Source organism: Dendrobates tinctorius, unplaced genomic scaffold (assembly GCF_039654945.1).
Source record: "Dendrobates tinctorius isolate UK_male_01 unplaced genomic scaffold, ASM3965494v1 ptg000211l, whole genome shotgun sequence".
NCBI classification, from domain to species: Eukaryota; Metazoa; Chordata; class Amphibia; order Anura; family Dendrobatidae; genus Dendrobates; species Dendrobates tinctorius.
This window is the reverse complement of record NW_027361878.1, coordinates 4,290,474-4,317,794: the sequence shown is the minus strand read 5'-3', so window position 1 is coordinate 4,317,794 and position 27,321 is coordinate 4,290,474. Positions and strand designations below refer to the sequence as shown.

General features: G+C 37.9%; 1 protein-coding gene across 1 annotated transcript in view; it reads left to right on the top strand.

Moving 5' to 3' along the window:
* The window catches only part of LOC141058199 (mucin-5AC-like), a 51,156-nt gene that overhangs the window by 6,164 nt on the left and 17,671 nt on the right, over window positions 1-27,321 (top strand). Inside the window, exons 10-45 of the mRNA XM_073554345.1 lie at window positions 575-692; window positions 2,184-2,322; window positions 2,537-2,647; window positions 3,166-3,235; window positions 3,322-3,459; window positions 3,543-3,707; window positions 3,813-3,907; window positions 4,058-4,184; window positions 5,009-5,264; window positions 5,362-5,408; window positions 6,247-6,347; window positions 6,861-7,012; window positions 7,118-7,256; window positions 7,339-7,449; window positions 7,784-7,963; window positions 8,095-8,334; window positions 9,107-9,263; window positions 9,415-9,543; window positions 9,698-9,842; window positions 9,995-10,041; window positions 11,931-12,128; window positions 12,475-18,573; window positions 18,666-18,901; window positions 19,088-19,262; window positions 19,631-19,881; window positions 20,109-20,292; window positions 20,404-20,608; window positions 23,127-23,311; window positions 23,642-23,711; window positions 24,462-24,562; window positions 25,087-25,118; window positions 25,796-25,973; window positions 26,057-26,161; window positions 26,305-26,345; window positions 26,439-26,567; window positions 26,672-26,770. Coding sequence (XP_073410446.1) covers window positions 575-692; window positions 2,184-2,322; window positions 2,537-2,647; window positions 3,166-3,235; window positions 3,322-3,459; window positions 3,543-3,707; window positions 3,813-3,907; window positions 4,058-4,184; window positions 5,009-5,264; window positions 5,362-5,408; window positions 6,247-6,347; window positions 6,861-7,012; window positions 7,118-7,256; window positions 7,339-7,449; window positions 7,784-7,963; window positions 8,095-8,334; window positions 9,107-9,263; window positions 9,415-9,543; window positions 9,698-9,842; window positions 9,995-10,041; window positions 11,931-12,128; window positions 12,475-18,573; window positions 18,666-18,901; window positions 19,088-19,262; window positions 19,631-19,881; window positions 20,109-20,292; window positions 20,404-20,608; window positions 23,127-23,311; window positions 23,642-23,711; window positions 24,462-24,562; window positions 25,087-25,118; window positions 25,796-25,973; window positions 26,057-26,161; window positions 26,305-26,345; window positions 26,439-26,567; window positions 26,672-26,770 — 10,955 coding nt within the window. The remainder of the gene's footprint in view (window positions 1-574; window positions 693-2,183; window positions 2,323-2,536; window positions 2,648-3,165; window positions 3,236-3,321; window positions 3,460-3,542; window positions 3,708-3,812; window positions 3,908-4,057; window positions 4,185-5,008; window positions 5,265-5,361; window positions 5,409-6,246; window positions 6,348-6,860; window positions 7,013-7,117; window positions 7,257-7,338; window positions 7,450-7,783; window positions 7,964-8,094; window positions 8,335-9,106; window positions 9,264-9,414; window positions 9,544-9,697; window positions 9,843-9,994; window positions 10,042-11,930; window positions 12,129-12,474; window positions 18,574-18,665; window positions 18,902-19,087; window positions 19,263-19,630; window positions 19,882-20,108; window positions 20,293-20,403; window positions 20,609-23,126; window positions 23,312-23,641; window positions 23,712-24,461; window positions 24,563-25,086; window positions 25,119-25,795; window positions 25,974-26,056; window positions 26,162-26,304; window positions 26,346-26,438; window positions 26,568-26,671; window positions 26,771-27,321) is intronic.

Genomic DNA, 27,321 nt, shown 5'->3' with positions numbered 1-27,321 from the left:
TATCACCTCCGCCATGTACTGAAACCTTGGGCCTCTTCATAATAGGCCGAGACTTCTGAATCTGATGAGCCTTGGGACATTTCTACACAAGTGCGTGTGAGGTCATGATGTCATGACTTCACGATGTGTGCCATGACATACACGGAAACATCCCGAAACCTCATCAAAGTCAGAAGTCTTGGCCTAGTGTCAAGAGGCCCAATGGCTTTAGCACTCAACGAAAGTGATACGAAGATACGTCAAGGACCAAATGCGGAATTGTGAAGATCGGAAAGGCCAGAGAGGCGAGCAATATGATGAGTTTTAAGCAATTTTTTTTAAAAATCTTTCCATTATATGGCCCTTTATGGTGGAAGTAAATTGCAAAAAACAATCTGAAATTTGGTGAATGTGGATTTTTAAAATATTCAATGTCACTCGAATATATTCACTCATCTCTCATATTTAAGGTTGCTGTCTTTTGGAGAATCCCTAACTATGTTTCAAAGAACCCTAATTAGTTCCATAGAACCCTGTTTGGAAAGAAAATACCCTCCTCTTCTGAAAAATCACCTTATTTTTCTGTTTGTTGCAGGTACCATATTTGATGACATCAACAACTCCGGTTGTGTCCCACTTGAACAATGTGCATGTACTTTCAACAGTAACAGCTATGCTGCCGGAACATCATACAGCACAACCTGCAGCACTTGGTGAGTATATAATATGGCTTAATAACAAAAAATATTGTGCACCAGTTCCAGCCATCTGAATATCATCATATACACTTGGATTAAAAAGATCCATAGGACCAAACTATTATGTTAACCAGTTTCCTGTGCCAAAGAAACGGTATCCAAATAGTCACGCTATGAGCTGTAATTGCACTGAATATCTACAGACAGTGGTATCAGCGGAGAGCTGCCTTTTCCCAAAAGGGTGGTGTGTCATATGAATTTGTAGCCAATAATAATATTAGCCTGCACTCGGATTAATAACAACACCCTTCAATCAAACATTAAATGATTAAGTGCAAACTCTTCTCTTTGATTGATAGATAAGTAATATGACATTGAGGGCTTGTAAGACATCGCCACCCTGATATGCATTGTTCACTGCTTGGCTCTAATCTTTTGAGTGTTGATTTTGGCTTAGAGAGATAAGAACTGGTTCTTGGAGATTGTCAACTTTGCGTTAACGCTCTATACATTTTGGAAGAAGGCCACCTAAACCACCAAACGTTATTTAACACAAAATTCTAACTTGCTACTGAAACATGGTAGCATTTCAATTTTTGTTATTTTTTTTTTGCAGCCCCACTAGTTTGAGTCCTCAGGGCAATTATGTATAAAAGTTGTAGCAATTCATAATCACTATGTTAGCAGTTTGTTAACATTGCGTATAATTAGAATTATTCAATCTCTTAAAAAACAAAAATATATTCTATATTTAAAAAAAATAATAAATAATAAATCAGCTCATAGTTTGGATCTAGATGTCAAGCTGTCCCCTGGACAAACGTGTAGGTAGACATTGTGTTTTCTTTACATTCCTTGGTGAAGTGCATAAGTAATACCTTTTATAGAGTGTCAATAACATTGTTTTAGAGCTTGTTCACACTCCTGTGTAGGTTCAAAAATCTGCATTGTTTTGTTCATTTTCAGACCCCCTGATATGTAGTGTGCAACCTGATCCAAGTTTCAGATGTTTATCTTGTGAGAATGTCTCAACCAGTAATATAGGCTGGATGTGATGGATGTTAACTCCAACACTCCATTAATTTCCTCTTCATGTGCTTTCCTACTTTTCTAAAGAATATTTTCTCTGCCCTCACTGAGACTGTACATTCTTTCTTCCCTCTCCACACTGAGGAGATCTGTGTACAGCCTGCTGCTTTGTATAACACTGAGAGTAGGGAAAATATAGAGACCTATCAGAACCAGAGGCTTTGAAAAATTTGTAACATTTTTGTTAAATATTTAGCTACAAAAAGGACTTACAGACTGTTTCAGTAAAAATTTGGAAAGTTGGTTAACTTTGAATTCAGGAAGAAAAAGGAACAAAAAAAAATAGTGGCATGCATAGCCATTAAAGAATACCTTTTGTTCAAAAACCCACCAAGACAGGCCCTTATATTTGTTTTTTAGACGTGTTGTCTATTAATTTGCATCTGTGTGACACTGGGTTTCTTATATTTTGTGCAGTTTGTGCGCAGGAGGAAAGTGGAATTGCAATAATTTGCCTTGCCCTGCAACCTGCTCTATTAATGGAGGATCACATATTACAACTTATGATCAAAGTCATTACAACATACATGGAGACTGTAACTACGTGATGAGTAAGGTGAGGCAAGGCAATCCGCGACTAGTTTGTCTAAGAGCATCACAATTGTGATATTTAAATGACAATATACTGTTAATACATCCGATCTATCTATCTATCTATCTATCTATCTATCTATCTATCTACGGTATCTATCATGAGAGATCTAGTGTATCCTGCAGCACTATAGCATCATTATGTTCTGTAGCATTAAATATCAATTTTCTCCATGCAGGACTGCAATAGAAATTCTTTTACCATACTGACAGAGCTGCGTAAATGCGGTTTGACCGAAAGTGAGACTTGCCTTAAGAGTGCTACTCTTATCATTAATGGAGGAGAAACAGTAAGTAACCATCAAGCTGAGCTTCACAGAATCCAATATAATGCCTATTTCCGGGTTCTTATACGCAATCAAAGTATTGCTTTCACACTCATTTCCACTAGTGTTACATAAATGTCACTGTGTCCGATGTTTATTGATTTTCAGCATTGCTATTATTGCTATGTAGAGCGTATATATATTGCTCATTTGCTATTTTTTTGCTGCTTATCTTAACATGTGTATTATTTTTAAAGCATATATTTCTAGTGAATGGCTTTACTTGATAGTGACCTGACAGTTGTGTCCCCCCAATGATTGCTATGATTAAGAGTATGCAGAACTGACAGTATCTCAGACGCTTATGGTGGCCTACATGTTGTGATAGAACTGCAAAAAAAACCCTTAGTACAGCAAGTAATATGTCTAATTTTCTACTTTGTAGGTTATGAACCTTTAATGGTCACTCAATATTGAGTTTTAGAAGAGTATTGGGAATGTATCTTCTTCTTCACCAATCTCCTATCTTCTTACCCAAACAGATCATTGTAATCAAGCCTTGTGGTAGCGTCTTTATAAACAGCGTCTATACTCAGCTGCCGGTATCTGCAGGTAGGTTATCACATTGAAATTATTTGGTGATTGTCGTGGTCATTTCATCTGCCAAGTTTTTAAAATTGTACCACCTTTTATTTCAGCCAATATAACCATCTTCAGACCTTCATCGTTCTACATTATTGTTGATACAAACCTAGGAGTACAAGTGGTAGCTCAGCTGACTCCTTTTATGCAGGTTTACGTGGCCTTGAACCCATCATACAAGGGTCAGACATGCGGTAGGTTTGACTTTCCTTTAATGATCTTACCTTTGCAATCGCATTTTGGAGGACATTCTTCTTACACATGTTCATCTTCTTAGGTCTCTGTGGAAACTTCAATGACAAGCAGTCAGATGACTTCCAGACCATCAATGGTGTCATTGAAGGCACAGCTGCATCCTTTGCCAACACATGGAAGACCCAAGCAGACTGTGCAAACGTTAAGAACGTCTATGAAGATCCTTGCTCTCTGAGTGTTGAAAATGGTAAGATTGGCATCAATTAAGTTGCCGATGAGGAAACTGTGGTTAGAGTTGAATTTTGAACTGATGAATGTATTGTATTATATTTGCTATTCTCCTATATCACAGAGCAATATGCCCAGCATTGGTGCGGTCTTATATCAGATCCAACTGGTCCATTTGCTGCCTGCCATGCTACTATCAATCCACAGGTTTACCACCAGGTAAGGTTATCCAATTGGAATGTATGACAAATGGAAAAATGTATTCTTGTTCATTAAAGAGGAGGTTGTTAAAAAAAAATATATATATATATATGTATATGTATATATATAATTTACAATCATCGATAACTATGGTTTTGTTTTTCTCAGAATTGTATGTTTGACACCTGCAACTGTGAGAAAAGTGAAGCATGCATGTGTGCATCCCTGTCATCCTACGTCCACGCCTGTGCGATCAAAGGAATCATATTGACCGAATGGAGAAGTGATGTCTGCAGTAAGTCATTGAGAAATAAATATAATGCATATGCTTATAGATCCAAAGAGATTAATGGCTTCATGTACCAATTCTCAAAAGAACCAGACTCCATTCTTTACATAAAAACTGCACTACTTTTTTTCCCATAAGATAGCTAAGTTCCATTAACATATCATATAAGTGTTCATCTAATTTAATGACGAATCAGATAAATGTATATAAACGCAATAAATATTTGATTGAGATGCACAACTACACAGTAAAAATAAAAGATAATAGTAAAAACAAGGAACAATGAAAGCAAGGCGAGGCTGATGAGAGACAAAGAATGATTACAATGCAAAGGGTAACCCCGAGATGACAAAATACTAAGAAGGAGTAATCATAACAGGCATGTATAGGCACTTATATATACAGAAATTAGATTACCATGTAATTCTATGAGTTAGATATATAAAGATTTGGTGCAATGTAATGCACAAAAAAATAAAACCAATAGTGAAAAAATAAGATACAATATAGTCAGACATACCCCGAAAAATAATAATAGAATGTGTCATCACATAGGCCTCTTCCACAGACCCCGACGCGTGTTTCGACCCTATTTCATCTGGGGCTCAAAGCGCTATGTCCCATTAATGTGTTGAGTGTTCAGCTGCAGTACCAAACACAAATTATTGTGGTGCTGTTTTTGGATAAAAAGTAGACTCTTTTCATAAAAATTATCTTACAGAAATGTTTTGAAACTGATTCATTCACAGTAACCTTAACTTCCAGAAATAATATATAGAATTTAATTTTCACATATATTATTCATTTTTAATAACTTTTTTCAATCACAGCTAAATACATGAACAACTGCCCCAAAACATTGAGCTACACCTACTCTACCAGTACTTGCCAGCACACATGCCGATCACTGAGTGAGCCTGATGTCACCTGTAGCATCAAATTTACCCCTGTGGATGGCTGCACTTGCGCTAAAGATTTCTACATGGATGACAGCGGCAAATGTGTTCCTGCCGAAGCTTGCCCATGTTACTTTAAAGGTTCCGCTGTACCTTCAGGAGAAGTTGTTCATGACAATGGGGTCATGTGGTGAGTGTGCATGACCATACAGATGAGCATTTTACATGGATTATAATACAACTACTGCATTTATAAAAATATGATTTTAATATTCTCTCATTTACAGCACTTGCAATCTGGGAAAACTCACCTGTATTGGAACAGTTGAACCAAGTAAGAACATTAGTTTTTCAACCTCCTTATAGTTATAACTATACTATCCAGCACCTGGGACATGGGAAATTTCCCTTATAATGTTAGCTGAATCATGCATTGTGGTTTTTTTAAGAGCTCTGCCGTGCATCATTTTGTGTACGCCTACAGGAGGTGGACACTCAAACGCAGTCAATTAAATCTGGGTATCCGCCTCCTGTAAGCGCACCGTCCCAAAAATGATGCATATCATAGCACACTTCACTCTGTCATCCTTACAGCCAATGGTCCCATTTGTGCATGAGTCCAAACCCTGTTTTGCGGGAGATTTTGGACAAACGTCCCGATGGGGACACACAATGAAATGTGATAGCACCCTTAAAAAAGTGAAATTTTACAATATCAAGAGTTAACAGGAAGTGGTTGGTCTCCACTTTTTCAAAAGGTTTAATAATACTGAAATCAGAAAGTTGTGTAAATTTTTACGCAAATCTACACTTTCAAATAGTCTTCATATAATTCATTGTCAGACATTAGGCAGTCCAAATAAGCCAAATGTATTAAAAGGCATGTGCTAGTTCACTTTAGTGCTTTTTCATACTGGTATATGAAATATTGATTATAATCAATCAATTTGATCAATTTGATAGATTTTCTGCCATAGCCTTGTATATCCATACAATGGCCAAAACATAAATGCTTTCAGGCACCCCAATTTTACCATTACGCTCTACCGCTGTTGGATTATTCTCATGAAGTTCCTTATTTTGCCATAGTATTTCTCATTATCGTTCTGATTTATTTCACATTTTTATCCTATTGGGATACTTATCTTATGTTTCGTACCTTATGTTTTCAGCTTGCACTGCTCCTATGGTTTATTTTGATTGTAAGAATGCTTCAGTGGGGACCAAGGGTGCAGAATGCCAGAAGAGTTGTCAGACCTTGGATATGGCTTGTGTGAGTATTTCTGACAGATGAGATGCAGAGAAAAAATAAATATACAACATGCTGACTCTATAACGTTTCTAATGAGGAAATAATCCACTTTTATTTTAACATAACACATTAATGAGAACGCCAGCTTTCTGATACTGCACCTTAATTGGCCTGTATAGGCAAAAAGCTAATTTATAATGTTCTCTCTGCATGCAGTCACCACTAGAGGGAGCTTTATAGCTAACTGCATACTGGTTTATTATTGAAATCAATGTATGAGTGGTATGATGGAAAGGAGATATCAATGCTATCTAAAGAATAACAAGAATTCTTTTATGTTAGAGGCTAGAGCAGTGAGATTATGATGCTAACTAAGCCAGGATGATGGAGGATTTGTTAAATGCTTGAAAGTCATTTAGGAGCCTTCATGGAAACATATTACAAGTTATGTGTACTAGATTATTGGAGATGGGTGCTTCATCTATATTTGATCTGCTATGTTAATTAAACATGTTTTTTAATTATATTTTACAGTACAGTGCAAAATGTGTATCCGGTTGTGTGTGCCCTGCAGGACTGGTCTCAGATGGCAAAGGCAGGTGCATCAATGAAGAAGAGTGCCCATGTATTCACAATGATGCCACGTATCAACCTGGCGAGAAGATTAAGATGAAATGCAATACTTGGTAAGAGAATTCAATTTTGGTCAAGAATAAACCAGCCTTAATAATCCTTAATACCTAAAAGTCTGTGGAAATTGTCATTGCTAATTTTTCTCTATATGTTGTCAGTACCTGCAAAGACCGTATGTGGGAATGTACCAATGACCCCTGCCTGGGTACCTGTGCTGTGTATGGTGATGGACATTACATTACCTTTGATGGAAAACGCTACAGCTTTAATGGAGACTGTGAATATACACTTGCCCAGGTAAAATACACTATATGACATGAGCCTTTATGTTCGTGCTCATTAATTTGCTTAATATAAATGTATATTCTGGGAATTTTAGGATCACTGTGGCAAAGACGGAAGCAGCAACAGCTTCAGAGTCATCACTGAGAACATCCCATGCGGAAGCACAGGAACCACTTGTTCTAAAAGCATTAAAGTCTTCCTAGGGGTAAGAAATTGTTTAGGCAAAATCTTGAGATATGTTAAGAACTCTTACCGAGACCCAAGGAATTCATAGAGACGATACACGTACGTGGGTTACCTTTCTGTGTAGAATCTCCCACAGCCTGAACGTGGCCCATCAATGAATTTTATGGATGATCATTCTTACAGTACTGTCATCCTGAACTGGCAAAACCAGATGGTCTCTAAGGTTTCCAAGATGTAGATCTGTGTGATCAGTTGATTGCCATCTTAAGCAAAAGGGTTGTTGGGACTGTCATGTGACATCTTCTTTAGTGAAAGGGTTTGTCATGAACTAGAAATTAATTTTCCATTTGCAGACCTTTGAGTTAATTCTTACTGAGGCGCACATTGAAGTGGTAGAACGAGGAATCGGAAAAGTCGCTCCATACAAAGTCAGGAATATGGGTATTTACTTGGTCATTGAAGCTGATAATGGTCTCATACTCATGTGGGACAGAAGGACCAGCATTTTCATCAAACTCAGTAAAGACTTTGAGGTAAAACTTTTCTGTGCATCATTGTGCTTCAATTGTTTCTTTTTTTCATATGAAGTACAATATAGTTCGAGCTTTAGAATGTCAACGTCAATGGTTTAACCCTTACTAATTTGTATACATCAATATTACAGGGTAAAGTTTGTGGTCTGTGTGGAAACTACGATGGAGATGGAAACAATGACTTCACCACAAGAAGTCTGTCTGTGGTTGGAGATGTTACAGAGTTTGGAAATAGCTGGAAGATGTCACAAACATGCCCTGATGCCATTGTACCCAAAGATGCCTGCAGTGCCAACCCCTACAGGAAATCCTGGTCACAGAAACAATGTAGTATCATCAACAGTAAAGCCTTTTCTGCCTGCCATGCTCAGGTAGGAGCTCTATAGTATTTCAATTACTTTTTTCTTTCTTAATTTACTTCTGTATGGAGATATTTTCCATTCCTATTCCATATCGTGATTTACTTTGTATAATGTTCGTAAACTCTTCTCCTATAGATGTCCTAGCTTAAGATGAATGTTCTTATTTATCATTAACTCAAAGTTGAACTTCGAAAATTCTTGAGAAGAGAATACAGTGATACATGACTTGCTGTTAGAATGAGCTCATTATAATACACTAACGCTTTAGAGACTAAAAATTGCCAGATTTTTACTAAAACCCTAGTGCAAAAATGCCTTTTAGCCAAACATAAATGCATTTAAGTAAGAGACGATCTCAACATCAAGAATAACTCCATGGATATCCATATCATTTAGGCTGGTTCTAGATACCAGCAAAAAATATATCATAAGAACTTGTAGATTTTTTGCAGCATCAGCTCAAATGGGTTTCAGGACTCTCTAGATCTCCCTAATTCCACATGCCCTTTCCCTTGGCAGAGAAGCTGCATTAAGAGGGCTCTGGCAGAGGTTTGTTTTCAATCTTAAATGTAACCAGCATGCACAGAATTGGGGTGACATTTATCTCTTGTGTATGACTTCTTCAAATCAATAGAAGCTTAAAAAAGTCACAATGAGGGTTTAGAAAAAAACATGAAACACTCATGAGCTAATTATAAATTAGAGAATAATAGAATTTATGTCAATGTTTCACTGTCCTGATCAAGTAAAAAAATATACATGTAATTTATTATTTTTTCAGATTGACCCCTCTAAGTACTATGACGCCTGTGTCACAGATTCTTGCGCTTGTGATTCTGGTGGAGACTGTGAGTGTTTCTGTACAGCGGTGGCAGCTTACGCCCAGGCATGTGGAGAATTTGGAATCTGTGTTAGCTGGAGATCCCCAAACATCTGTCGTGAGTAGTATAATTATACACAATGTCATGTTCTAATTAGTCACTGTCAGGGTCGTAAGTTTCCATAGAACTTATTATCATTTATATATAAATATTTGTTTAGTTATGTGCTTATCTATATGTAAACCAAGATTTTTGCTTTGTTCTTTAGCTCTTTTCTGCGATTATTACAACCCTGAAGGAGAGTGTGAGTGGCACTACAAACCTTGTGGAGCTCCATGCATGAAGACCTGTAGGAACCCAAGTGGAAAATGTGTGCATGATCTATCTGGTTTAGAAGGTAAGAGAACATTTCATATTTCAACTATAATATACTATCAACTATAATCTTATAATATGATAATGTCCAGCATTATCACATGATGAAGATGGTGTCTACCTGATCTCCATTTTTGGTAAGCTAACACCACTTTTACTTTCTCGTAACTGATTAGGATGTTACCCAAGTTGTCCAGCAGAGAAACCATTCTTCGACGAGGAAGACATGGAGTGTGTGGCTCAGTGTGGCTGCTATGATAATGAAGAAAATCACTACAAAGTTGGACAAGATGTACCTACCACTGAGAACTGTAAGACCTGGTAAGTGATCCGGCTGACAGTTCATAAAAAAACGACTATATTACTGTGGAAATATAATATATAGGAACTTATATGTACTGTATACCTTACATCTTCTAAAGTATCTCTACCTACTCACATACTTACAAAATCCTGAACTTTTCTATCTACAGCAAATGCAGTATGTCAGGACTCGTAGAATGCAAGTATCAGAAAGAAGGTAAATGTTCATTTCTATATAAGAATATACAAATAACTTTGAAAATTTAGGTCAGCCATAGAATATTTAAAATTATATATATATATATATATATATATATATACTCTCCCTCTCTCTATATATGTATATATATATATATTATCTGGTTTGCTGGGTAAACACTGTTGTTCTTATATCTGACTTACTCCCAAAAAGTGATATAAACAGTATTTATATAATTTCACATTTACATTTTTTCACATAAAGCACATTTTTTTTTTTATCTGAAAAGGTCCACATTATTAATTCTGTAATTTTCTTAATATATCCTTATAGTGAATAGAGCTGATTTTCTGGTACATAGTTCCCAATCCTATCGTAATGTTCTGCCTGCAGCCATCACTTAACCCAATAACGAGACAGTATTCAGTAAGCTCAGTTTCTCCCCCTAGTGGTGACTTCAGGCAGAGAGAATCTTGTGAATGAACTCTCAGTATTTGGAGCTCTGTATCAGGAAAACACCTATATTCTATAGACAGAATCATAGGTAATCTTAGCTTACTTGATATAAAGATACATTTAGATATACTTTCCGAATCACATCCTGTATATTTCATTATTTTTTGTGTTTAGTCATTTCCTGGAGTTTATATGGTGCTGCAAATTTTGCTGTTTTTACACATTCTTTTTATTCATATCAAAGCTAAAAATCCTATTTCTTTATCGCCTTATTGGGGGACACAGATTACCATGGGTGTATGCTGCTGCTGCTAGGAGGTTGACACTATGCAAAAACAAGAAAATTGGCTCCTCCCCGGCAGTATACACCCACCGACAGATACCAAGTACCTCAGTTTGTGCTTAGTGTCTGTAGGAGGTGGACCGGGATCTTCTCAGATCCGCAGTTAATAATCCTTTTATTTCCTTTCTCACTTTTGCGAGGTTCTACAGGGTTCATACCCAGGCCTCGTCTGATGCAGTTGTTGGTAGGAAGGTTCTGCAGGCGGTGGTGGCTCACCGGCCGACCTAAGCCTTTCCGGTTCTTTCGTTCCTTTTTTGCTGTTCCCGCCCTTGGGACTGCTTTGGAACGTCCCATGGTAATCTGTGTCCCCCAATAAGGCGATAAAGAAAGATGGATTTTTGGTTCTTACCGTAAAATCTCTTTCTTGGAGCCTTCATTGGGGGACACAGCACCCTCCCTGTTTCAGTTGTACCGTGTTGGGCTTTGAGCTCCTTGTTGGGTTGGTACATATATTTCAAGTTCCGTTGCTTCTCCTACTGCTTTCTCACCAACTGAGGTACTTGGTATCTGTCGGTGGGTGTATACTGCCGGGGAGGAGCCAATTTTCTTGTTTTTGCATAGTGTCAACCTCCTAGTAGCAGCAGCATACACCCATGGTAATCTGTGTCCCCCAATGAAGGCTCCAAGAAAGAGATTTTACGGTAAGAACCAAAAATCCATCTTTCTCTAACTCACAAATACTTAAAGGGGTTGCCCAGACTGGTATACAGAGACAAAAAAATATATCAATAATTGCCTCCTAGACTTGTGCTGCTCTTCTGTTCTCAGCACTGTGTTCTCCACTGGTCTCCTAAATTCTGCTTTTGGAGGAGCACAGTGCGTTTGAGGCTTGGATGGAATGTGAAGGCTGCAGCCAATCTGTAGCTGCTTATTGGTTGCACCAGTCTTTTGACATCCCCATCTGGAAGAGGAGGCCAGGATATCTGGTTGGCTGATTTAAAAAGACCACTAAATGACCTCCAATTGGTTTGCACGTAGCTGATCATCGGTCAGTTAACGGCCATGGTTGGCCCATCTTTAAAGGCTCTTTGTCTTAAAATTCTGTTTATGAGTTATTCATAAATATTCTTGATATATTACCAATTCTATTCACATTCTGTTTTTACAGCATGCCATTGTGAATACCATGGTAAAATGTATAAATACAATGATGTTATTTACAACACCACTGATGGCCTTGGAGGCTGTATGAGCGCGATCTGCAGGGAAAATGGCACCATATACAGGGATATTCATGATAACTGCCATGTTACTACAACAACACCCTTTACCTTTTCGTCAACGCACTCCTCTACCCCTACTACAGGTACAGTTCTAGATCCCGAAAAAATGTATTCAAATGTATTCCTTTAAATATCCACATTTTTAATGAACACTGATGGTCAATGAAACTGATTAATTATGCCAAATTATATAGGAACATACTAATCTGCATGCATAATAAACTGGTCTCACAAAGTCAGTGGCAGACATAGCAAACAGATTGCAGGTTTGTTTGTATTTTTATGGGACAGAGTTGAAAGTAATAGAAGTGAAATAATTTTTACTCAAGTTTTCTTGGAAATAATATATTTGTATTACAATAGTTTAGATCTATCTCCTATCAATATCCTACACATTTTCAAGTTTAATTTATACATTTATGTCTACAGGGACAACAGCTGTGAGCACAATATGTGTTAAAGAGGTCTGCAAATGGTCAGAGTGGATTGATGCCAGTTACCCTAAAGACGGAAAACAAAATGGAGATTTTGACACCTATGATAATATAAAAAAGAAGGGAATTTCTATATGTAGTCATCCACAAGACATTCAGTGCAGAGCTGAGAGGTTCCCTGACACACCATTAGCAGAACTTGAACAAGTTGTTCAGTGCAATGTGTCATTTGGACTAATTTGTCGAAATGATCAACAGCTACCTCCTATCTGCTATAATTATGAAATCAGAGTTATGTGTTGTAGTTTTGAAAAGTGTAATACAACACATCCTACAACTCCCACAACAATTGCAACTACCACGGAAACACCTTCAACCACACAGCCAACTACCACAAAAGTGATAACACTTCCTACAACATCATCTACAACCATAGTGGCAACTTCCTCTCCAACAACCCCTGAAAAAACCAAAACGCCAGAAACTATAACACCAAAAATTACAACACCACAACCAACTTCTTCTAATGTAGTGTTTTGTCAACCAAAATGCAGATGGACAAGCTGGATTGATGTTAATATTCCTACATCTGGCATTGATGGAGGAGAAAAAGAAACCTTGGAAGACATAATAGCTAAAGATAAAAATATATGTAGAAATCCAAAATATATTGAATGCAGAGCTGAAGATTACCCTGGCATTAGTATTGGCAATATTGGGCAGAAGGTTCAATGTGACATCACTGTAGGGTTAGTGTGCAACAACAAAGATCAAATTGGAGAAGATAAACAATGTTATAATTACCAGATAAAGGTCTTTTGCTGCGATGACTACAGTCATTGTAGCACAACAATTCCACAAACAACTACTACTACAACACCACCTACTACCACTACTTCTACTACAACTACTCCAGTGCCACTAACTACAACAGAAACCACAACTACAACCACCACCACCACCACACATACTACAACAACACCAACTACTACGACCACTACAACTACTCCAGTGCCAACAACTACAACAGAAACCACAACCACCAGCACACCAACTACTACAACAACCCCAACTACTACAGTGCCAACAACTACAACAGAAACCACAACTACAACCACTACCACACCTACTACTACAACTACTCCAGTGCCAACAACTACACCAGAAACTACAACCACCACCACCACCACACCTACTACCACTACTCCTCCTACAACTTCATCGACAGGTTGTCAAGCACAATGCAAGTGGACAAAGTGGATTGATGTTGGTACTCCTACTTCTGGATTTGATGGAGGGGATAAAGAAATTTTTGAGAACATAATGGCTAGAGGAGAACAATTCTGTAAACATCCAAAAAATATTGAATGCAGAGCTGAAGATTTCTCAGAAATCAGTATTGGTAATGTTGGACAGATAGTTCATTGTGATGCCAATGTTGGTTTGGTGTGCAACAATAGAGACCAAACTGGAAAAGTTAAGCAATGCTATAATTACCAGATAAAGGTCTTATGTTGTGATGACTATAGTCATTGCAGCACAACTCCTCCTCTAACAACAACACCTACAACCACTTCAACAACCACCACCACTACACCTACAACAACTCCAACTACTACCACTACTACAACTACTCCAGTGCCAACAACTACAACAGAAACTACAACCACCAGCACACCAACTACTACAACAACCCCAACTACTACAGTGCCAACAACTACAACAGAAACCACAACTACAACCACTACCACACCTACTACTACAACTACTCCAGTGCCAACAACTACACCAGAAACTACAACCACCACCACCACCACACCTACTACCACTACTCCTCCTACAACTTCATCGACAGGTTGTCAAGCACAATGCAAGTGGACAAAGTGGATTGATGTTGGTACTCCTACTTCTGGATTTGATGGAGGGGATAAAGAAATTTTTGAGAACATAATGGCTAGAGGAGAACAATTCTGTAAACATCCAAAAAATATTGAATGCAGAGCTGAAGATTTCTCAGAAATCAGTATTGACAATGTTGGACAGATAGTTCATTGTGATGCCAATGTTGGTTTGGTGTGCAACAATAGAGACCAAACTGGAAAAGTTAAGCAATGCTATAATTACCAGATAAAGGTCTTATGTTGTGATGACTATAGTCATTGCAGCACAACTCCTCCTCTAACAACAACACCTACAACCACTTCAACAACAACCACCACCACTACACCTACAACAACTCCAACTACTACCACTACTACAACTACTCCAGTGCCAACAACTACAACAGAAACTACAACCACCAGCACACCAACTACTACAACAACCCCAACTACTACAGTGCCAACAACTACAACTACAACCACTACCACACCTACAACTACAACTACTCCAGTGCCAACAACTACACCAGAAACTACAACCACCACCACCACCACACCTACTACCACTACTCCTCCTACAACTTCATCAACAGGTTGTCAAGCACAATGCAAGTGGACAAAGTGGATTGATGTTGGTACTCCTACTTCTGGATTTGATGGAGGGGATAAAGAAATTTTTGAGAACATAATGGCTAGAGGAGAACAATTCTGTAAACATCCAAAAAATATTGAATGCAGAGCTGAAGATTTCTCAGAAATCAGTATTGATAATGTTGGACAGATAGTTCATTGTGATGCCAATGTTGGTTTGGTGTGCAACAATAGAGACCAAACTGGAAAAGTTAAGCAATGCTATAATTACCAGATAAAGGTCTTATGTTGTGATGACTATAGTCATTGCAGCACAACTCCTCCTCTAACAACAACACCTACAACCACTTCAACAACCACCACCACTACACCTACAACAACTCCAACTACTACCACTACTACAACTACTCCAGTGCCAACAACTACAACAGAAACTACAACCACCAGCACACCAACTACTACAACAACCCCAACTACTACAGTGCCAACAACTACAACAGAAACCACAACTACAACCACTACCACACCTACTACTACAACTACTCCAGTGCCAACAACTACACCAGAAACTACAACCACCACCACCACCACACCTACTACCACTACTCCTCCTACAACTTCATCGACAGGTTGTCAAGCACAATGCAAGTGGACAAAGTGGATTGATGTTGGTACTCCTACTTCTGGATTTGATGGAGGGGATAAAGAAATTTTTGAGAACATAATGGCTAGAGGAGAACAATTCTGTAAACATCCAAAAAATATTGAATGCAGAGCTGAAGATTTCTCAGAAATCAGTATTGATAATGTTGGACAGATAGTTCATTGTGATGCCAATGTTGGTTTGGTGTGCAACAATAGAGACCAAACTGGAAAAGTTAAGCAATGCTATAATTACCAGATAAAGGTCTTATGTTGTGATGACTATAGTCATTGCAGCACAACTCCTCCTCTAACAACAACACCTACAACCACTTCAACAACAACCACCACCACTACACCTACAACAACTCCAACTACTACCACTACTACAACTACTCCAGTGCCAACAACTACAACAGAAACTACAACCACCAGCACACCAACTACTACAACAACTCCAACTACTACAGTGCCAACAACTACAACAGAAACCACAACTACAACCACTACCACACCTACTACTACAACTACTCCAGTGCCAACAACTACACCAGAAACTACAACCACCACCACCACCACACCTACTACCACTACTCCTCCTACAACTTCATCGACAGGTTGTCAAGCACAATGCAAGTGGACAAAGTGGATTGATGTTGGTACTCCTACTTCTGGATTTGATGGAGGGGATAAAGAAATTTTTGAGAACATAATGGCTAGAGGAGAACAATTCTGTAAACATCCAAAAAATATTGAATGCAGAGCTGAAGATTTCTCAGAAATCAGTATTGGTAATGTTGGACAGATAGTTCATTGTGATGCCAATGTTGGTTTGGTGTGCAACAATAGAGACCAAACTGGAAAAGTTAAGCAATGCTATAATTACCAGATAAAGGTCTTATGTTGTGATGACTATAGTCATTGCAGCACAACTCCTCCTCTAACAACAACACCTACAACCACTTCAACAACCACCACCACTACACCTACAACAACTCCAACTACTACCACTACTACAACTACTCCAGTGCCAACAACTACAACAGAAACTACAACCACCAGCACACCAACTACTACAACAACCCCAACTACTACAGTGCCAACAACTACAACAGAAACCACAACTACAACCACTACCACACCTACTACTACAACTACTCCAGTGCCAACAACTACACCAGAAACTACAACCACCACCACCACCACACCTACTACCACTACTCCTCCTACAACTTCATCGACAGGTTGTCAAGCACAATGCAAGTGGACAAAGTGGATTGATGTTGGTACTCCTACTTCTGGATTTGATGGAGGGGATAAAGAAATTTTTGAGAACATAATGGCTAGAGGAGAACAATTCTGTAAACATCCAAAAAATATTGAATGCAGAGCTGAAGATTTCTCAGAAATCAGTATTGATAATGTTGGACAGATAGTTCATTGTGATGCCAATGTTGGTTTGGTGTGCAACAATAGAGACCAAACTGGAAAAGTTAAGCAATGCTATAATTACCAGATAAAGGTCTTATGTTGTGATGACTATAGTCATTGCAGCACAACTCCTCCTCTAACAACAACACCTACAACCACTTCAACAACCACCACCACTACACCTACAACAACTCCAACTACTACCACTACTACAACTACTCCAGTGCCAACAACTACAACAGAAACTACAACCACCAGCACACCAACTACTACAACAACCCCAACTACTACAGTGCCAACAACTACAACAGAAACCACAACTACAACCACTACCACACCTACTACTACAACTACTCCAGTGCCAACAACTACACCAGAAACTACAACCACCACCACCACCACACCTACTACCACTACTCCTCCTACAACTTCATCGACAGGTTGTCAAGCACAATGCAAGTGGACAAAGTGGATTGATGTTGGTACTCCTACTTCTGGATTTGATGGAGGGGATAAAGAAATTTTTGAGAACATAATGGCTAGAGGAGAACGATTCTGTAAACATCCAAAAAATATTGAATGCAGAGCTGAAGATTTCTCAGAAATCAGTATTGATAATGTTGGACAGATAGTTCATTGTGATGCCAATGTTGGTTTGGTGTGCAACAATAGAGACCAAACTGGAAAAGTTAAGCAATGCTATAATTACCAGATAAAGGTCTTATGTTGTGATGACTATAGTCATTGCAGCACAACTCCTCCTCTAACAACAACACCTATAACCACTTCAACAACAACCACCACCACCACATCTACAACAACTCCGACTACTACCACTACTACAACTACTCCAGTGCCAACAACTACAACAGAAACTACAACCACCAGCACACCAACTACTACAACGACCCCAACTACTACAGTGCCAACAACTACTACAGAAACCACAACTACCACCACACCTACTACCACTACTCCTCCAACAACTTCATCAACAGGTTGTCAAGCACAATGCAAGTGGACAAAGTGGATTGATGTTGGTACTCCTACTTCTGGATTTGATGGAGGGGATAAAGAAATTTTTGAGAACATAATGGCTAGAGGAGAGCAATTCTGTAAACATCCAAAAAATATTGAATGCAGAGCTGAAGATTTCTCAGAAATCAGTATTGATAATGTTGGACAGATAGTTCATTGTGATGCCAATGTTGGTTTGGTGTGCAACAATAAAGACCAAACTGGAAAAGTTAAGCAATGCTATAATTACCAGATAAAGGTCTTATGTTGTGATGACTACAGTCATTGCAGCACAACTCCTCCTCTAACAACAACACCTACAACCACTTCAACAACAACCACCACCACACCTACAACAACTCCAACTACTACCACTACTACAACTACTCCAGTCCCAACAACTACAACAGAAACCACAACTATAACCACGACAAAGGAACCAACTACAACAAAACCTCCAACAACAACTGAGTCTACACCGACACAGACTACAAAATGCTTCTGCCTTGTTGAAAGCAAACACTTTTTACCAGGTAAGTGTAATGTTTTTTTTTATTTGATTGGTTCAGCATATTGATAATTATGTTCTTAACACTTAGTTCCATCTCTTATTAATTATTTTTAGGTGAAATCATCTATAACAAGACTGACGCAGAAGGGTGCTACTTCTATGCAAAGTGTAATAACGAGTGTGAAGCAGAAAGACACAAAGGACCTTGTATAGCTACAACCACTGTTAAATCCACCACAACCACTGTACCTACAACAACATCCTCAAGTACTTCAACAACTACACCTGAAAAACCAACTACAACAACAACAATTGTTACAACACAGGAAGAAGGTTGCCCACCTAAGAAGGTAACAATGTTAACATAACAAATATCAGCTGTTTTATATGGACTTGCCTAATTGCAGACAACAACTTCAAGAGTCCTTTACATTTTGGGAGTAAAATTATTGACATAATTTTGTATTAATTTGACCTAATTGGATGCAACATAATTATTCTAATATTTCTGTTTCATTGTATTTTACATTATCTAGACTAAAGAAACATGGATGATTAATAACTGTACAAAGGCCACATGCCATGGAAATAATGTTGTTACCCTACAGCCAGTGACTTGTCCGGAAGAAAAGCCACTGTCCTGTGCTAATGGATTCCCCCCTGTGAAAAAGATGAGTGCAGATGGATGTTGTTCACATTATGAATGCGAATGTGAGTTTTACAAAACACTCATTTTCCATGCAAGTAATAATAATGATAAGAAAAATTCATAAGACGCTGTTTACACTAGAAATCTAGGCTCTTTGAAGGGAACCATAATTGCAATGTTAGAACTTCTTTCAAATCAATTTTCTTAATAACCTAACATCAAAATAACTAAAGAGTCAATGAAAGCCCCAAAAGACTTCATTACTCCTTGGTGAGAGGAGTTTAAGGTAAATTAGTATTAATGAGGTTAAGCATCCAAAGCCAATTAGAGATTACATTATGTTTTTCTTGAAATAAAGATCTGAGATTTTTTATTAGACATAAATGTTCAATGATCTAAATCTGATTTAACTCTTTTTGACTTCCATTAGGTGTGTGCAGCGGATGGGGTGACCCTCATTATATCACTTTTGATGGCACCTATTACACTTTCCTGGACAATTGTACATATGTTCTTGTGCAGCAGATTACTCCCAAATATGACAACTTCCGGGTCCTTGTTGACAACTACTTCTGTGATGCTGAAGATGGTTTATCCTGTCCACAATCTATCTTGATTTACTACAAATCTGTTGAAATTGTTTTGACACGTATGATGTACGAAGGAAGAATGAGAAACAGGGTAAGAAAACAAGTCACAAGTCATGATTCATACTTTTCTACATCACCAATTAACAACGACAACTTTCAAAATCTCCATATCCATATGGCCTTTGAATTATTATATGTACTATAAGCTATATTGGTTTCTTGTTGCCTGATGATGACCATTTTGTCTATTTTATTTCATTGTGACTACATTGACTGTTATCTATTTGCCACTTAACAATTTTCATTCATTGTCTACAGATTAGATGGAATAATGACTGGGTAACTCCAGGGTTCACTAAGGATGGCATTACTATATCTAGCACTGGCATTAACATGAATGTGGAGATCCCAGAAATTGATGCATTCATCTCATTCAGTGGAATGATCTTTGTTATCAAACTGCCATTCAGCAAATTTGGTTACAACACTGAAGGACAGTGTGGTACGTGATATTTGAGATAATTTTAAGATTTTTTTCAGCTTTAGATATATATCTCCAAAAAACCAGCAGGCATGAACATTAACATATATTTCACTTTGTGTTCCAACTTAGGTACTTGCTCGAACAACAGCACCGAAGACTGCAGATTGCCAGATGGTAAGATAGTGAAAGATTGCTCCAAGATGGCTAACCACTGGAAGGTCAATGTAACAGGCCAGCCATACTGTCATTCACCTCCACCAACTTCACCACCGCTTCACCCTACTCCAGCTCCAACATGCCCACCATCAGAAGTTTGTGATATCATCTTAAGCGAGTAAGTTGGAATGTTATTGTTCAATACATTTCATATCATACTATATATATATATAATAAAAATAATGCTGTTTTTGTGTTTCTTCAAACTTCTCCGGTAGGTACAGTATGAAAAAATCCAATTTTTTTTTCATAAACATCAATACTCTTGTCCACAGGTTGAGCCTGGTATTGCAACTCAAAGAATAAACATATAAACATAATTTTAATTTTTATTTAATAAATCAAGAGTATCCATAAATCTAATCATTCTTGTCATATGAAAAATTTGCTTCTTTCACCTCATGGGATTGATCTTTCATTTTTAGTTCTTAGGTAATTTCTGTATTCAATAAAGACAAATTTGCAAATTATTGAGATAGGAAATGACAGTTGCTGCCCATAAAAGTCTATGGAGAGGGTGAGGGAGGAGCTAAAGGCAGAAATAGAAATTCTGCTGCAAGTTCTCTTGACAGTTGCACTTTAAGCAAAATGGCTAAGCTGCAATGATAGTGCACATAATGACTTATACAGGGGGGAAATAAGTATTTGATCCGTTGCTGATTTTGTAAGTTTGTCCACTGACAAAGACACGAACAGTCTATAATTTTAAGCGTAGGTTAATTTTAACATTGAGAGATAGAATATCAAAAATAAAATCCAGAAAATTACATTATAAAAATTATATAAATCTATTTGCATTTTGCAGTGAGAAATAAGTATTTGATCCCTCTGGCAAAAAAGACTTAATACTTAGTGGCAAAACCCTTGTTGGCAAGCACAGCAGTCAGATTTTTTTTGCAGCTGATGATGAGGTTTGCGCACATGTTAGGAGGAATTTTGGTCAACTCCTCTTTGGAGATCATCTCTAAATCATTAAGATATTGAGGTTGTTGCTTAGCAACTCAGAGCTTCAACTCCCTCCATAAGTTTTCTATTGGATTAAGGTCTGGAGACTGGCTAGGACACTCCATGACCTTAATGTGCTTCTTTTTGAGCAACTCCTTTGTTGCCTTGACTGTATGTTTTTGGTCATTGTCTTGCTTGAAGACTCATCCACGACCCATTTTTAATGTCCTGGCGGAGAGAAGGAGGTTGTCACTCAGGATATTACAGTACATGGCTCCATCCATTCTCCCATTGATGTGGTGAAGAAGTCCTGTGCCCTTAGCAGAGAAACACCCTCAAAACAGAAAGTTTCCACCTCCATGCTTGACAGTGGGGATGGTGTTCTTTGGGTCATAGGCATTTCTCTTCCTCCAAACACAGTGAGTTGAGTTAATGCCAGAGAGCTCAATTTTTGTCTCATCTGACCACAGCACCATCTCCCAATCACTCAAAGAATTATCCTTTTGTTCATTTGCAAAATTCAGAAGGGCCTGCACATGTGCCTTCTTGAGCAGGGGGACATTGTGGGCACTTCAGGATTTTAAACCTTTACGGCATAATGTGTTACCAATGGTTTTCTTGGTGACTGTGGTTGCAGCAGCCTTGAGATCATTAACAAGTTCCCCCATGTAGTTTTAGGCTGATCTCAAAGCTTCCTTTTGATCAAGGATACCCCACTAGGTGAAATTTTGCATGGTGCCCCGGATTGATGTCGACTGACAGTCATCTTGTATTTCTTCCATTTTTTTACTATTGCACCAACAGTTGTCATTGGGCAAACTTACAAAATCATTAAGGGATCAAATAATTATTTTCCCCACTGTATACTATAATACATTTGGTTAAAGGGAAGGTGGGGCGAGTTGATAGCAGATTGGCTGCTGTGCTGTCTTGGACAGATGATGGCGGAGCGCAGGTTGGAGCAGATTCCAGTGGTAGATATAGACATGGATGGGGTGTTCAAATACGTACTGATCCCGGTCAACGTGATGGAAGGGTTGGACTTATACAAGGACATTATGGCTGGGCGGATCATGCTATTATCTATAAAATGACAGCTTCAGAGATAGAGAAAGATTTGGTCTATGACAACAGGAAAATCCACATTTATGGTTACTCATTGGGTTTTGTCTGAGCCAAACATGCATCAACTGTGGAATTAATAAAATTGAAATATCCAGACTATGAGGTGACCTGGTCAAATGAAGGACACTAAATCCAGGAGCACACAGCAGCAAGTCACTGATCACACATGTACTGAGGATCTGTTTCTACACCCCTTGCTCACAAGGGGGCAACATTGTATTAAATAACCAGCCAGAAGGATTAATTAATTGTCCTCAGGGGACTGTGACCAGGTCTGGTGTGAGGATCACATATGCCAGTGTGCTGGGTGGTGGTGTCATTTATCAGAAAATAAGTCACACCAAGCTTGTACTTTTCTTTTATTACTTCATTGCCTGCAGCCGACACAGGGTTGTAACCACCCCTCATACCAGTAATGAATGCCTTGTTTTTATTGCATAGAGTCCCTTGTTCCTGGTACCTCCATGTCTGATTTTTCCCATCTCTGAATAATATTTAAATAATTACTATAATACTGGCATCTAGTAATATACATATAATATATGTATTTTCTTCTAACTTTAAAGGGTCTTTGCTGATTGTCACAAAATTATTAATCCAAAACACTTCCATGAAGCATGTGCCTTTGATGCCTGTCATATGCGCCACAACTCTGAGCCAACAGCATGTTCCAGTTTGGAGGTTTATGCCTCTTTGTGCATTGCCAATGGAATTTGTGTGGACTGGAGAAACAAGACTAAAGGACATTGTCGTAAGTGTTTTTAAATTTTTTAAAAATTGTATATGATTTGCAACCACAGGGAAGATCTATAAGAATTAGTTTAACGGAAAACATTTTTAGTCATTGTCCTACCAATGAGATTGTACTTTTATTTGTTTTTCCTTATTATAATGTCTGATCAACTGAATTTTGTTTCGAGCACCAATTTCAGGAGTCTTTCTTTGCATTGGTATATACTGTATCTCCTTTATTGTGTCTTTGATTACTTATAATAATTTTAGCATTTCTTATAATTGACAATGTCAGTTGTTGTACGTTTTAAAGATTATAATCTTATTTGCTCTTTTTTCTGAAATGTAGCATACAATTGCCCTGCTGGAAAGGTGTATAATGCTTGTGGACCAATGCATGTCCAGACCTGCGAAAACAAGTAAGAACTCTTTAAAAAAAATCTCCATATATTATTTCTGCAAATATGAAATGAAAACTGATTCATTTGATCTGTAAATGAGTTAAGATTTTAGGGACTGACCCATCACTTACATCTTCTGAGTACTTATGTGAATCATTGAGGGCAATCCCCTGATTGAAAACTTCCCTCTATTAAAGAGATGGTCCGGGCCTTTAAAATTGATGGCCTATTATTTAGATATGTCATCAATGTCTGAACAGTGGAGGTACGACACCCAGTACCCACACAAACTGGTTGTTTCCGGTGTCGGCGGCAGCCACATCAACTGTATAATAGCTGTGGATGGGTACTGCACATCCGCTTCTTACTTATTTAAACAGGGGACAGATGTGCATTATCCTTTGGAGGCCATTATTCTGTTAATGGAGCTATGCTAAGCAATTCTGGCTGCCACTGACAATGGGAACAGCTGATTGGTTGAGGTGTCATACCCCCACCAATCAGAAATTAATGACCTATCCTAAGGACAGGCCATTAATGCTCAAGTCCCTTTAACTAAATTTAGCTTCCCCTTGCTATACAATGTATGACTGGACACAACTTCCCTTAGCAATAACTGTAGTAACAGCAATGAATAGATCTCCATGTTTGATTCAATGTGTAAATTATATTATCTTCATGGGACATCCCCTTTAAGACTGAGAGGACTGATTAACATTTAGTAATATATGACACATAAGTGAATTTATATTTTTACTGTCATTGCAGAGAAGTTCAGAACTCTAAGTACGACCAAACTGAAGGCTGTTTCTGTCCTAAAGGAACCATACGGTTCAACTCTGTCACCGATGTCTGCGTTGAGCACTGCAGTATGTATCTACATATACAATCACTGAAAGGTTTATTAAAAATTATTGGGAAGAAACAATTTTTAAAAAATCCAGAACTGTTCATTAACACATATTCGGCTGATGGTATAGGTTATGAGTGAATTAAACTAAAACTACAAATGTACTTTTGTAGCTCATATTGTGCATATAGTTAGTCATAGAGAACAAAGACTTGGCGAGGAGAGTAAAATATTGAAAAGTACAGTATATCTCAAATCGGAAAAAGTGTAGAGCACTAATTATATTTTTCCAAAATATATATTTATATACTTGACTGCAGAGGTATCAGGCGGCCAAACATAATTATTCATAGACTTAAAAATGCCTGGTTATAGCTGTAATTTTGTGTTCTTAATGTTATTATATGGAGTCCACCTAAAGCCCAAACTGCACAAACTATTAAAGTATATGCTCATTATAAAAACTGAATGTATTTCTAGCATATCGTAATAAAATATTTTGGATGACAACAAATGAATGTGATTTTTTGTTTTTTCTTCCAGCTTGCGCTGGCCCTGAAGGAATGCCCGTAAAAGTAAGTAATATATTACATTATATTACATTATATATCGTCACTTTATAAACTTAAATGACAAAAAATTTGTTATAACAAAGAAAGCCTAGAAAAAAGAGGGGCTAAAGCAGAAAGCAACCTCAGATGACCTGCTCAGATGGTACCCAGAATAGTCAAAAAGGAGTTGAAATTAAAGGCGAGAGGGAGTCTCATCTTCTTAAATAGGTAAAATTGCAGAGTGCTTGTAAAAACAACTTTGCAATTTACCATTCATAAATTTTCTCCATTCGCAAGAACGGAAGGTTATTAAATGTCATTGTTTGCCTTTTGTTGGGTAGGATACTGGCCACTGCTGCTATCTCTCAGTGGTGGCCAGACTTCTAGGCAAGGAGTGCAGTGCTATAGAATTTGCAAGCACTGCTCTGCTCTGAAGCTAGCTGTGTTTCCACAGCTTCAGCGACCCTCTGAAACTCTAATGTTGTAGAAGAAAAGCCGCCTCTGCTTGCAGTTTGGACCAGCAGTGCAACCATGCCACTGATCCAAACTTTTAGTCATCATGAGCAAACTGCCTGCTAAGAAACAGGAAGCTTGGGAAGCTGGAAAGCTTTGTACTCCTGACGAACGATAATGGAAAACCTCTTTTAAGCTATAAAGTTTTATATAACATAAAAACAATTCCTGTACTTTCATGTTCACAGCCTGGAGAGACCTGGACAAGCCAATGCAAGGAATGTACATGTGAAATGAACTCTCGCACTGTCCAGTGTCATAACATGACATGTCCTCCATTAGTTGAGTTATCTTGTGCGAGAGATGGATTTATCATCAAAGAGCGACCCAATCCCAAGCAGCCATGTTGCATGATTAATGAATGCAGTAAGTAAAATACTCTTAACATTTCTTGACAGTTGAATAATTTCTTGATATGAAGTCGGACTCAACCATCTCTCTGTTTGTAGTATGTAACGTCAGCTACTGCTTGGAGAAGGAGAAGAAGTGTCCTCTCGGATTTGAGATTGCCATGGAGATGTTAGAAGATGATTGCTGCCCAACATATAGCTGCAGTAAGTGTCATAGATCACTACATGTTTTTGCCAGTTTTCTATATCTCATACTATTTTATTGGTGAAGAAGCTCCTTTCTTTATATATTAAAATAAAAGTATTGCATTTATTATTCCAATAAATGTTTCGATCTTCTAAAACAGATGCAACGGAGGTCTGTGTGTACGATGACAACACGTACAAAGTAAGTGCAAAAATCAAAACTTTTAACATCTGAAATTAAAGAAAAAAGTCATAGTTTGACAAAAAAATGATTGTTTTTTCTTTCTTTTTATAGCCTGGAACTAAAATCCCACAAACCAAAAATGTATGCAGGGACTGTTCTTGTACCAATGAGACAGATCCAGAGACATTACTATACAAAGTCTCATGTCAACCTATAAAATGCAAAACGGAGTGCGAACCGGTCAGTACCAAGAATACAAATGTCCTTATCTATTCACAACTTATTTTACATGGCAATCATATTTAAATGTATTTTATATTTACCAATTATTTTGCATCTTTTAGGGAACAGAACTCGTACATTCTGAAGATGATTGCTGTGGCAAATGTGTACCTTATGCTTGTGTAATGAAAGGCAAAGACAACTCCATAATCATTCTGAAGGTATTCTAATGCCATTACTAGAAGCAATTCACTGCATTAAGATTTATTTTTGAATTGAAAGAAAACTGTATAGATCCCTAAGTATAGAGCTTCCCTCGTAGTAAATAGCATATCTGTACTTTGACAGCAGAGGGTCACTCACATTAAACCCATTGTTGTCCAAACCAACCAGGATTCCTTGGTATTAACCCTTAAAACCTTCAGTATTAGGCTAGGTGCAGACAACTGTATTTTCTCTCATCCAATAAAATCAGGTAGATTATGCAAACCACATTCAGATCAAACTTGAATCAGAGTTTGATCTGTGTCAACATAGTGGGATCCAATTCTCTTGGATGAGGAGAAGATGGAGAAAAAAAATCAGCATTTCTCCATTCTGTCACTCTGTGGAAATCGGACTGCACTTATTTGTCATACAAGTGAAGTCTAATGCTTTCAATGGCTTGTATGGCCGAGTATGATCCAATATCGGATAAAACTCAGTCATGCAGCTATTTTTTTCCATGGGTAGGCTTGGTTGGAGGAAGAGTTATTGCTTGTATATGGCCCCA